This window comes from Platichthys flesus, chromosome 2 (genome assembly GCF_949316205.1).
Source record: "Platichthys flesus chromosome 2, fPlaFle2.1, whole genome shotgun sequence".
In the NCBI taxonomy this organism is placed as follows: Eukaryota; Metazoa; Chordata; class Actinopteri; order Pleuronectiformes; family Pleuronectidae; genus Platichthys; species Platichthys flesus.
This window is the reverse complement of record NC_084946.1, coordinates 24,778,403-24,791,867: the sequence shown is the minus strand read 5'-3', so window position 1 is coordinate 24,791,867 and position 13,465 is coordinate 24,778,403. Positions and strand designations below refer to the sequence as shown.

At 41.7% G+C, this 13,465-nt stretch overlaps 1 protein-coding gene across 4 annotated transcripts in view; it reads right to left on the bottom strand.

The window, feature by feature from the left end:
• Window positions 1-7,211: 7,211 nt before the first annotated feature.
• Window positions 7,212-13,465, bottom strand: part of ephb2b (eph receptor B2b) — a 120,869-nt gene continuing 114,615 nt past the window's right edge. For all 4 annotated transcript variants that reach the window (XM_062407564.1, XM_062407581.1, XM_062407573.1 and 1 more), the window contains exon 16: window positions 7,212-12,035. In XM_062407564.1, the coding sequence (XP_062263548.1) occupies window positions 11,927-12,035 (109 nt within the window). In that variant the 3' untranslated portion in view covers window positions 7,212-11,926. The remainder of the gene's footprint in view (window positions 12,036-13,465) is intronic.

Below are 13,465 nucleotides of genomic sequence, written 5' to 3'. Positions count from 1 at the left end.
AAGAGAGGAGAATTGTCTCCTTGTCTAGACAGGCTGACAACTTGGAGGGACATTTGTCCTCTGGAGCGTGACACAGGCCCACCAGCTGTCAAACACTGCCCCCCTGTGGACGAAAGGCTCAATTGTGCAGCAGAATGTTCTCTGTCAGTGGAATCTTGCTCAGATGAAGAACAAATAAATGACACGAGTATAAATAAATAAATGCAAAAGAATAAATAAACTATTAAATATGTAGTTCATATAAATTGTTTAGTGATTAAAAATACTGTTTCTGTATTGTCTATTTAATACTTTTCCATGTATTTATCTTTTCTTTTTTAAATTAATTTTACATCTTTTATTTAATTTGTCTCCGTGTTTATTATAAATATATATGTATTCATGTTTTGTATACCTTATTTATGTATCTATCCAAACATGTTATTCTCTATATTTCCATTTTTTTATTTAACCATTCAAACATATATTTATTCACACAGTAAACTTAAAGCTGTGAAAGTGATTCTATTCTAAATGAGCATAAATCAATAAATGCAATATTGTTCTATTAAAGAAGTTATTTGATGTTTAAACTGTTGTAAAATATTTAAATGTTTTTCATTTACTAATGCATGAAACTGTCAGATGGAATTATTCGGGATCTTTCACATATTTTTAGACACATTTCTCCAAATCAAATCAAAACTTTGAATGTTTTAATAAAAAATGAATTTCACATGTGGTTTTGGAACATTTCATTGGTAAAAATGGGTGAAGCACCTGAAGATACTCATGTGATAACATGTGCACTACACACCACATGTGCTCCATCTGTTGCAACATCTGGTTGCATGTGAAAAACATGTGTCCACGTGTGACACTCGTGTGAAATTCATGGGATTTATCAAAGCTGGGATTTCCATTTAGATGTGAAACTGAGGTCTGTGGTTTCTAACCATGTAGAGAGGAACATGACTGATGGAGAAGATACAAGCAGATATGAAAACAGATCATATGTTCTCGCTTCCATGAAACAAAACAGAACAGATCCTGATAAAGTCTGGGTTCAAGAGGAATGAAGTGAGATTCTGTTCCAGTTATTAATGAAGAGCAGAAATATCCCCACGTCTTCAAAGCTACTGAGCACTGAACATACAGCACAGTTATGATCTGTTGTTTTAATCCTGTGGTGAGTTTTATACCAAGGTGACATCAAGATCCGGGAGTGTAATGAACATGTAACTGGATATATTACAATTTAAAATGATTCAGTTTTTTTGACATTTAATGTGAAGCAAAATAACCCAAATTATTTATTGTACGTACATTTAATTTAGGATCATTTTGAATAGTGGAAAGATTTAACCTTGTATCAAATGTTACCACCAGGGGGCAGTAACATGCAAAGTGGATTATCAGCAGCCTCATGTTCATTGTGAATTTTAAACTTCATCAGGAGAAGTGAGAGAATATCCCTGTTTCTATTCTATATTATGTTATTGAATGATAGTAAATGTATTAAAATCTGTTTAACTATATTTTATGTTATGTTCTTTTTTGTATTTTCGTTTTCCTGTTTATTTCTTTATTTGTTGTGGGATCCACTCAAAGGACTTTATACATTTATTTTATTGTTTTTGTTCCTATCACGGCTTCTGAGGCTTCTGTTAACTATAATAATAATATATTGATTATGTATTTTATTTATAAAGTGTTTTAAACAATGATTAAAGACACTTCAAAGGTTAAAAATGCTAATAAAATAAAAAGGAAATAACAAGAAATATAAAATCCACATCATTTCAGACCGTTATTTAAACGTGTGTTTTTGTGTGTGAAAATATCACAACAATTTTTTGGTTATATAAGTGCGTTTGTGACTGAATTATGAATACATTCTCAGCACTGGGTTAGTCATTTGTTTCCCTGAATTCATAAATTAAAATGTTCCTTCTGCTGACATGAAGCTGTTGTTTTTACACAGCAGAACTTTCCCTGTTGTTCTACATGAAATAAAGATCAAATGAAATTTAACTCAGGATTTATTTGCGATGTTTTATTCTCTGTGAGAACTTTTGACGAGGACGGTTTCCTGAGCTTTCATGGAGCCGTCAGTCACATGTTCAAACTCTGACAGGTGACCTTCCCTTTATGGATTAAACATCTCTCACTGTGTTGCAGACTGGAAAACCTTTATTTATGACTTTGGTCTTTTCCTTCTGTTAAATATCAAAGAAATGTTTCACCTGTAAAAACTTTGTCTGTTGATCAAAGTTGTGTCTTAAAGTTTCACTGTGTGAAGTTATTCCATCACAGGAGTAATGCACGACTGCACACGAGGATAGTTTTTATTATATCTGTGGACCAGGCCATTATTTTGTGGAGCTGATTAAAGTTGAAGCGAAGGGAAAAACAGGAATAAGAATAAAAGGGAAAAAATCTTATTTCCTGAAGCAGAATCAGATTGTTTTTTAAAATCTGACCAACAAAACCCAGAAAGTTAATTATCATGGAAAACTGGAAGCACATATATATTTAGAGGTTGTGTGGTTTAATTTGATTTCTATTCAAAGTGACTCCCTGTTGAGGGACGACACAAAGGTTCAGGTCAGTCGACGACACTGAGGTTCAACATGAAGGAGATTCAAGAGAAGCAAAGATTCACTGAAGAATCAAACAAAAACTGACGCAGAAAAGTTTTGTTTGAACTTTTCCTCAACTATAGATAATAGATGCTTGTGTCCCCTCACCTCCTCTCTTCTCTTTTCTTCTCCCTCTCTTCCATTAGTCTTGTTTATCTGAGGTTTATTCCTGAGATGTTTTCTTTTCTCTCCTCTTGTTTTTCTTCCCGTCTCATTGTCTCGTCTCCACATCACCATGAAACAATCCTAAACAAATAAAACTGAATTGAAATAAAACCATCTCACTCTACTGGGGTCACTTGAGGCTGAAGAATATTTGAATGTCTCCCCAGTTCCAAACTGACATGTGACATCTCCTCAGATCCATTTTCTTTATATGTGTTTAAATCCCTGAACATCATCAGTTTCCCTGTGTGGTGAGTCTCTCCTCATGTGAACTGCAGGTATGAGAGCAGAGAGCCTGTTCAGTCTGTGACGTCCTGTCCATCTAATCTGGGTCACATCGATACAATCGACTTGACCTGATTACGTCACGACAGAGAACACGAGACACAATGCAACGCTGCGTGTCTGCCACTAGATGGCGAACACGAGCCACACTCTTGAGAGCAGCCCAGGTCAGAATGTCTTTGAATAAAAAAACTTCTTTTTAAGATATTGACAATTTTTTTTTCCCCAGACAAAACATAACAATGCTCATCTATTAGAAGTGAGACTTGTGTGAGGAGCTCAGGAGGTGGTGTGGTTTCAGGGCCTCACAAGTGACGCAGATGCCCCCCCCCCCCGTCCTCTTGGAGCTGCTGAGTCTCGCCTCCACGTCCTTCGCCCTCCTGCTGCTGGAGGCAGAGTCGGAGCTCGGGCCCTGAAACCCGCCGAGAGTGAGACGGGGGAGAGATCCGCCCAACGCGATGTGGCATCTGTGGCTCGTGTAACTCAAGTGGAAGGGCATTAAGCAGGGAGAGTGGTGGAGGGACTCTAAAAGCAGTCAGCCAGAGTTCACGTCTCTTTGTGTTGCAGCGAAGAAGAAAAGCAATCCTCACTTTGATGTGCCGCCGCTCTCCGGCCAATGACGTCGCAGCGTTCATCGTGGGCGGGGGGGGGCGGACGTGTGTAGCCCAAAATGGAGTCGTCTCGTTCTCCGGGTGATTTCTGCTCGTTAGTATCGTCTCACACGTGAATATTCATTTGAATCAAGTTTCTTTCTGGACGTTTTGTCAGAGCAAATAAAGAAGAGAAAACTTTGGCCGTTTCAAATCATTAACAAGAAATACGTCCGTCCTTGAAAACATGGTTTAAAAGTTGCCTCGATGTTTTCCCCCCCCCCCCCAGGCCCGAGCCAAGACTGAAACCCAACGTGGAATCAAACGTGGCTTTTATTTACAGCCCAGATCCCCGCGAGCTCCACATCAGGTCCCGGCCTCGCTCCCCCTACCTGCTGGGCCCGATTAACCGGAGCCTGAGTCCAGTTAGAGTTGGATGTAATTCTCCCCAAAGAACCTCCAGCCCCATGTCCACGTTTCTTGGACGCATTAATTCATCAATCCAGACAAAAGGTCTTTTAGCCGTCTGTGCCGCATTAGCCACTGTCTCGTAACTCTCCCTCGGATCTGGCTCCCAGGGTCCGACTCCCGAGCTTCTTGCCAATTAAGGGCAGTTGTACGGTAAGCAGATCCATTCCTCCTGCGCCTGGAGGAGTCACCATGTCTTATTTCATTCTAACTCCGCTCTCCATCATGTGTCGGCACCCGGAACATGACGGGGACGGCTTGTGACACTGCTCCCGGACTGGGGGACGGTCAGAGACGCAGAGGACAACCTGATGGACACAACCTGGAAGACAAGCTGGAGGCCGGACGTGCTTTATTTGACCTGATGTGCAAAGGTTCATTTTTTGATCATATTTGAAAGTTTTATTAGTTTCTTCTTACGTCAGGAAACATTTCTAAAGACATATGTCATCGGCAGGTTACAAAACAAATATCTGACTTCTCTTCATCTGGAACCAAATTCATCCATTAACAACTTATTAACGTTTGCATCCGCTGACTCCATGTTTTATTAGAGAGAGAAAAAGCCTCCAACTCGTCATTATTATTATTGAATTACTCGTTTTCAGTTTGTTTGGTCCAGATTTAGCTCCAGCTGCCGTGCATCTGGTTTTCAGGCGCAGTTAAACTGGAAGTAAATGAGTGACTGGTTTACCATTAATTACTGCTGCTTCACTTCAAACAATGTTTTATTACGGTGCTAAAGTATTTCAGAAAAACTCCGTCTCTACCGATTTAATGTTCTTTAAAATATCACGTAGATGTTTAGACACAGAGGAGTTTCCCTTAGTCTTTGAGTTTTCACTAATCTCTTTGGAATAACTTAAAAAGAAGAGTTGGATTTTTAAGAAATTTTTTGTTGCAATCGCACTGTAAAAATGTTTACATTAAACCTTAAAATAAAAAACACATAATCAATTAAATTGTTGTTTATCTGGCCTCAATTCAACATAAATGTCCCGATTCTGACATTAGATTTTTTAACGAAACTCTATAATTCAACCACACATTAATCTCTAGTTTATAGTGCATCAGAAAACATGCAACACTCATTCGTACAAGGATGTTTTCTCCAAATCCATATTATTCAAGCAGCTGCAGCTCAGTTAGCTTCCACTAAAGTGACCTAATCCATAAATATGTTCTGACGGTGACACCGGGGTCACATCGTGTTGACCACCGGTTCTTCTTCCTGTGTTTGTCTCAACACACATCAGGTTCGATGGGAGCTGAGATGGACACTCGGGACCATAGAACTGGGAGTTATGGTCCACACAACCCCCCCCCCCCCCCCCCCCCCCCCGGGGTCCCTCGATCTGTGAAGTGTTTGTCCACCGGCCTGCGACCCAGACAAACATGGAACTGTGGCTACTGTAGTCAATCGCATCACACTCTGTAATCGGCGCTCACTACCTCCTCCCCACCCCCCCCCCTCCTCCCCACGTCATACATCATGACCCCCAGGCCTCTCTCTCTCCCTCTCTCTCTCCCTACCTCATGCTTTGTTCCCAGGCGTGGAGGCCCTGAGAGTCGAGAAGGTGTAAGAAGGTGCAGGGACTCGCGGGTGGTCGAGACGAGCAGCAGAAAAAGCTTTGGCATACCAGCAGAGTCCCCCCCCCCCCACCCCCCACCCCATCCACCCGCTGAACTCCTGAACCCCCTCCTCGCCCGTTGGCGGGTAAACCTTTTAACACACGCGCCATTCTCCGCCGGGTCAGTCTGGGGTCCCCAGCCTTTCACACGTCGGCCGCTAATGAGGTTTCAGAATCTCAGGGCGAGGTGAGGGGAGCCTGACCCCCGCTCCAGAAGCCGAGTTGCCGTCGGTCAAATCACTTCTGACATGAACCCGCAGAACAATGTGTAGCGGTCTGGCTCTGGGGAAACACTGAGCAGGGCCGCGAGCTCAGTGGTTCTTTCCACCTCAGACGTCCACTACACACACACAGACACACACATTTATTTTTGTAAGTTCCAACGTGCTGATTTGGAAAGTGGCTTTTGTGGATTTTTTTTGAAAATTCTGCATTTTAATTACTTTCTCACAAAAACATTTTCAAGTAAAGCCAACTTTTAAGCACTGGTCAGCGCAAGTGAAAATCAACACTGTGGTTGTTTTGGTGAGAAATCCAAAGAGCTGCAGCAGCTTCTTGTAATTTTTTAACGATGTGTGAAAAGAGGTTTGAACTTGAGTTTGAAAGTTGCAATCACAGACTGTAATGAATGTTTGTTAGAAAACACTGGAAACTTCAGTCTTTACATTTCTAAAACTTAAAAAGACATCGTTCAAAACATAAGAAGCTTTTTTTTAGGTTTTGAGACTGGACAGATAGAAATGTTGTTTCAAGTTTTGTTTTTATACTTTTAAAACTTTTTACTCTACTTTAAAATCACGCCCATACTTTGTAGAAAATATGGAAACTGCCTTTTTGCATAATTTTCAGGGAATACATCAAATAAATATTTATTTCAAAACAGCATATTAACATTTATTTGAGGAAAAAACCTGTCTTTGCCTGCTTGATATGAATATAAATTTAATACATTATAATATGCTGCATGAAGGAACATCTAAAGCTAAGAGGGAAGCTGAGCTAGTTAGTTTAGCAGATTAGATTTAGTCATTAGCTACAAACTGAATTACTGAAATGTCAGTTCACTAAAAGTTTTATTTAGAAAAACAGAGAGGGAAGAGTTCAATTTAACGGTTATGGAAAATCCGATAAACTTTTTAATCACCAGCAGCATTTAAATTAAATTAAATAATTTAAGATATGTTTCAAAATGTCTCATATTCTGACCAGTTCAGGTTTAGCTTTGTCATCTTCCAAAAAAATTGAATATCAAAATATCAGGTCCTATAGTTGTTGGTTCACATGTTTCCGTTATTATACAATTATCTTGAGGTATAGAAACAACACTAAGAATTAAAACACTGAGAATTAATATACAAATTAATATATTGTTTCAATTCCTAATAAAACATTGAAATACATTTATTTCATGTTTTTAATTAAACATAAATAACTCACTGCACTTGTTTTAATAACAGATCTTATTTTTATTGAGGAGAGTCAAGTTGGGCTTTCCATTTTTAGAAAATAAACCAATGACAATATTACAAATAATGAAATTGTTACATCATTCACAGGGTTACAGTCAATATACATTTATACAGAAATACAGGAAGTCCCACATCAGTCACAGTGGTCTGAACCGGCACTGGTCTAGAACGTGGGCTTCGACAAACCAGGGGGACGTTTGGAGCACCCCCCGCCTGCACTGACCAATGGCCGGAGTGGTGGTGGTGGTGGTGGGCTGGACGCAGGGACGAGTAAACAGAGTGGGAACACTGGGACGTAAGGGGGGGGGGGGGGTGGCAGTGGCAGGATGCTGTAGTGGTATGAGTCTGTCTGAGCATGTGTCCCCAACACTGGAGCTCTGCCGGCTGCAGCGCTCACAGACCACCTTGGACCTGAGGTCAACGTGCTACATGTGACCACCGCAGCAGCAGAGGGCGCTCTGGTGCTTCGCGCAGCAGCCGTGGCACGGGAGCCATTTTCTGTCTGCTACAACAGGAGGCCTCTTTGCTCCGACCATGCTGTCGTTGGGTGGCGTTCAAACGGAGCCCGGTGGGGACGAGCTGGCACAGGTTCTGTTTACGCACACTATCATGTAGCCGTAACACTGAGACTTAACGGTTTCTCTCCGTCCTTCAAATATTGGCACGCGGCGAGGACAGGGCTGGACTGGTTTTTTACTTTTGCTTCACAGATGTAAGAGGAGGACGCACAGAAGGTTTGGCTGAGAAGCTGCAGTATAGAAAGACATCAAGTGAAACCGTCAGAGCCATGTTGCATCTACTTCCATTTCCAGAGGAAAACTCTTTTAAAAAAGCCTTGAAACTAGAGAAACTGGAGTCTGAATGTGTAGATGACGTAGTTTTGCTGCTATAAAACTATGAAATTTTGCAATAAAACTACATCTGTAAAGTTAAATACATATTTTTTTTTCTTCTGGGAAGTGAAAAAGCAGTAAAGAAATGTTTTGGAAGGGAAACAAGCCACTGAACTAAAAAGGTGACAAAACCTTTCTGTACACAGAACATATTGATTTGAAATAAAGCAGATTTTAATCTGTCAGTGATCCAAAATTCATATATATAAATATTTATATATATATGTGACTGCAGTTTTGCACTGTAAAAACATTGACAGTTATGGATAAAAATTTCCCTTGAAGGAAATATTCAGTCTCATCTCAGGGAGGCGATAAAGATGAAGTAAAAAACCTTTTGAGAGATGTGCCCAGCATATATTTCTTTTTTTTTTTTTTTTTTTTTTTTTTAAATTGTACCAGATGAATTTGTTACTGGTTTGTTTAACACTGGAGTTTTTCACAGCTTGGGCGTTTGGTGTAGAAGGAGTAGCCAGGGAAACCAGGTTCTCTTGAAACATGAAGAGGACAGACTTGATTCCGTCTCCCTCTGATCGCTGCTCAGCCCCGAGCTGCGACTACACATCTCTTTTTGTGACATCAAAATAATACGATACATAAATACTTCATGCAGTGCTTCCAAAACACTCCACATTCAATTCAAGCTCCTTCAGATTCAACTGGAAACAACAAAGTAACCCCCTCAGCCGGGACTGGAAGTCTCCGAGCTGCAAGGAAAGAAAGAAAAATCTTCTTCAGCATTATTTCATGCCTGCCCACCCAGTTGAGGGAGGATCCTTGAAGCACAGTTCAAGGATAATTGCTTGATTAATAACTCTGCGTCTTGGCAGTGTCCACGGACAAGCATCTGAATGAGCTGTAATAGGCCTGGAGCAGAAAGTCTCTGGTCCTGCGCGGACTTCAGATTCATTTCTTGAACAACATTAAGTGTTTTTCCTGCAGACGGAATATTTGCTGCACCACGAGAAGACGTACAGCCTCAGCCTCGCTAAATAAAACTGATGAGCTGTTAAGTGTGGCGACATGGAAAAGGAAGACAGTCTGAAGCTCTGTAAGAAAAAAAAACAAAAATGCATGTTGGCATCAGTGGCATTTAGGTCACAGCATCACTTTTCTCCGGCTTTCGCTGCTGTGACTAACAGCTCGTGATTCTCCTCCCCCACTTTTTATACGTTATAAAAGCTTCCAGGAAACGATTCCTTCTTATGTGTTGCAGTGCATATGAAAATATAAAAAAGGGAGGATTATGGGGCACAAAGAGAATTAAAAAAAAAAAAAATTGGAACGACAAGGCTGCAGTAACTGAGGTTTCTCACTTTCTTTAACCGGGGCTTTGGTGCTCAAGCTGTCTGTAGTGAAACCAGAAGAACTCGGGTCCAGATCTGAGGATTTGGTCAAACCCGAAAACTGGAAGCATTGTTTTATCAGGACAACATAAGATCCGACCGCCTCACTGAAGGGCGCCAGCCTCGATGCTCTCACACTCACAGAGACACGACCGGACAACTGCTGAAAAGCCGACAGCGAGGAGATCAGTGGGAGCGGCGGACAGGTGGTCCGGCAAGCATGGATGTGATCAAGGGGAGAGAGAGAGAGAGAGAGAGAGAGAGAGAGAGAGAGAGAGAGAGAGAGAGGGAGGGAATCAGTGCCTGGACAGAGCGGCTGTGATCGGGGTGGGGCCGCCCTGCTGCGACCGGGCACATCTGACCGATGACTCACAGCTGGACGTCCGTGTCTAGCTGTCAGGTCTCAGAGCACGGCCCAGTGGGAGCTCTGCTCGGCCGATATCATTTACCGGCTTCATACATACCCCCCCCCCCCTGATTTAGCATCTCCGGGGAATCGTTGCATTGCTACGAACTCCATCTTTCACCCCGTGACCTTACACCAGGTTAGCGACGACAACACAAACAATAACTGACAGTTCTGTTCTCGTGAGACAGCTTCGTTCACAGGAAACCAAACAATAACTGCATACACTGTCTCCGAAGTGAAATCAAAACCTGTTACAGGGAAAAAAAGCTGTTTTATCTACAAGTTTCATTTTTTGTCTTTTTTTTTGTGTGCACCAACATGATTCATTTCCCCAAAATCTAAGTTCAAAAGCATTTGTGGAGGATCCAGAGTGTTCGGAGTCAAACAGGAGACTCAGTGCAGAAAAAAAAATCATCTAAAAAGTCATAATAATAATAACAATAATAACAATCCAATAATATTCATACAGAAATTGCAATAAAATAACACGTTGCATTTTTTGTGTGTAATTCAACAAAGGCCTGATTGTAAAAAGTCTACCTGTGACCGTGTGGGTAAAACAACCACGTGTGCTATTAAAACTTTAATACTTTAAAACATTTAAAGAAAATGTCTTTTCAAAAGGAAAATTGGAAGAAGCGGAACGAGTTAAATACAAGGCAGCCACACTGTATTCTGTAAAAGTGTGTCAAATCCAAGCTCTTAACCAAACAGAGAGTTTTCTAGTAATTGAATCAAATCAAAGCACTGTGAAATTAACCACTCACTCAGCATGCGATCAAACAAGAGTCCCGACCCCCCCCCCCCCGGAGCCACCGCTGCCATGAGCACGTGGTCTGATGTGCTGAGGAGGAAGCTAGAACAGGACATCCTGTTTGCACGTGGACGTCGGTGTGTTCATGTTTGTTGTTGTTTTTTTTGTTTTCTCACAAACTACTTTTTTTTTTTCTCACAAATCGGAAACAGAAATCCTCAGCTCGTCTGCTTCCTGTACTGATCAGCTCCAACGTCTCTGAGTCGTCACGTTCCGACAGGTTTCAAGTGCATCTGATATTTACAGTACAGGACCTTGATGGGTGTTGTTGGGGTTGGGGGTGCAAAGACAGGGAAGAGTTCTATTTGGCAGGCTGTGAATATTTCACCGTGAAGGAAAAAAACAAATGAAAAACAAAAGAAACTGGTCTATCGTGAGAAGGAAGCATGGTGAGAGGGAAAAACTCCGTCACAAAATTTCACACAATATAGAAAAATTACTTGCAATATTTTTTTTTTTTTTTTTTTTTTAGTGTTTTCTTTTTTCATGATTGTTGATCAGTCTGAATGAAGTTGTTTTGACATCAGTCTGTGTCAAAAGTTGTCCGTTTCTTTTTATTGTATTTTCTCTCCTGGTGGAAACAGGTGGAAGTGCACGTTGGGTCCCTCGCTCTCCTCCGCGTCCCAGAGGCCACAGAGAACTCCGTTTCCTCATGATGTCCAAAAAACTAAAAACGACAAAGGCCGTCCCCTCGAGGACGATTTCCTCAACTCTTCCTTGATTCTTTTTTTGTCTTTTGCCCTTTTAAAGGGTAGCTTTCCTACTCAGTTCATCTAGTGTAACAACCTTATATCATCTATAAATGTAGATAAACTCCTTGTTGCCTTTTCATCAGTTTTTTCTTTAAAAAAAAAATCTTTACAAAATTAGCAGGAAAAACAAAAACCAAAACAATAAAATGTTCAACATCAAATTAAAATTCGTGGAAGTTTAAAAAAAAAAAAAGAAGGTGGTGTGGTCACTTCTAACCTCCCGTGTTTCAGGCTCCAGAGGCGGGACGGCCGTCTGACGCCCCATCACATGGAGTTCCAATTCCAAGGATGGAGGGAGAGTCAGGGTGAGGGGATGAGAGGAGGAGAGAGGGAGGTGGAGAGGGGAACGAGGGATGAATGGTAGTCTGGGGGGAGGACCAGACGCACTGTCACGCAAAATAAAAAAAGAGAAAAAACATCCACTCCACCCTCTGCACCCAGAACCCTGCATCCCGACTTCTCCCCCCCCTCCGCTCGGAAGGGTCAAACCTCCACCGACTGGATCTGGTTCATCTGTGCCCGCATCATCTGGACGCTGTTGAGGATCTTCTTCTGATGGCCCGCTAATGTCACACCAACCCTCAGGATGTCCCTGTGATGAGAGACAGATGCCAATGTTACCACACACTCTAACCAGTCCTCCGTCCGTCTATCATCTATCTGTCCTTCTTCATTCATATCAAAAGGTCTCTTGGGGGGGGGGGGGGTAAACCAAACAACTTAACACAACAATGAGAAAACAAAAGTTAATATGAGAGCGAAACATATGGAGGAGTGACAGGAGGTCCAACTGTCGAGAAACATCTGCGGGTTCCTCCATCTTTTGAAGCCAGGACGTTTATATAATCAGAAAAATATGATTGTGAATGATTGAATGTGAGTTTTGTGCGTTTTGTGTGACTGACAGACTCCTGACTGATGTGGTGAAAACACTCCAACATCTCTTTGACTCAGGTCTTTCATAAACACAACAGAGAGTTACCATAAGAAACAGCAAGTTCCACTTTTTGCATCTTCTTCTTCATCATCATCATTCTTAAAGCTCCTGTTGCTCCAGATGAAACCATCACCCACCAACATCTGGTTTTTCTTTTTACAGGTTCGACTGGTATTCAGCTGTAGACCCAGGTATTAATTAGTGCAGAAGCCAATTGGCAGTAACACCTGGTTGGACACACTAATTTCCCATCTACTGAGACGTCTCTCTTTCTAACACTGTGACGCAGCTGTCACTAGCTGCCCACGCTGCTGTTAAACACAAAACTATATATTATTTTAATACAGTCTATGAGCTGCACACAGGACCACAGGTGCCTGAGCTCTGGTCACTGCTCGTCTGGTTGGTTGCACTGGGTGAGGCGCAGGTTGATCCGAGCTCTACCTTTCATACGGCTGCAGAGGCGACAACCAATCAAATCGTTTGAGAACAAACATCCAAGAGGAGGCAGGACCAGCTGGTGAACCTGGTGAGTGTTACTGGTGTGTGACACTTCTCTTTAGTGTCGCGTCGACAGGTAACATGGCACATTGTGGGTGTCCCGAGCATGACACTGGGATTGTTGTAGTTATGGCAATGGCACCAGCAGCAAGTGTGGGACATGCCCCCCCCAGGCAATATCGCACCTGAGATGCAAGTCATGACAGTTTGTTGCACTTTCTGCAAGAGTGAGGAGTTCCCTCAAAACACATTTACTGACAAAAGCGTCTCATGCTGAACTCAGACAGGACGGGAGAAGCACATAAGTTATGTGCATTTTTAAATATTTGGTTACTTATATTTTGTATAGTTTCTTATACTTTTTATATTGTGTTTGATACGTGAACAAGAATTCTCCATGTCATGGATCTATACATCGATTGATCCATTCATCAGCCAATGGATGAGATGAGACTTTACCCATCTGTTCAGCAGCAGAAAACTCATCTGCACAAAACTCATTCTGGTGTAAAAAGCTACGAGACAATCAAATTCATTTCACCTGAATCTGAACAGTAATCGTGCTTATTGTATAAACCCATTAC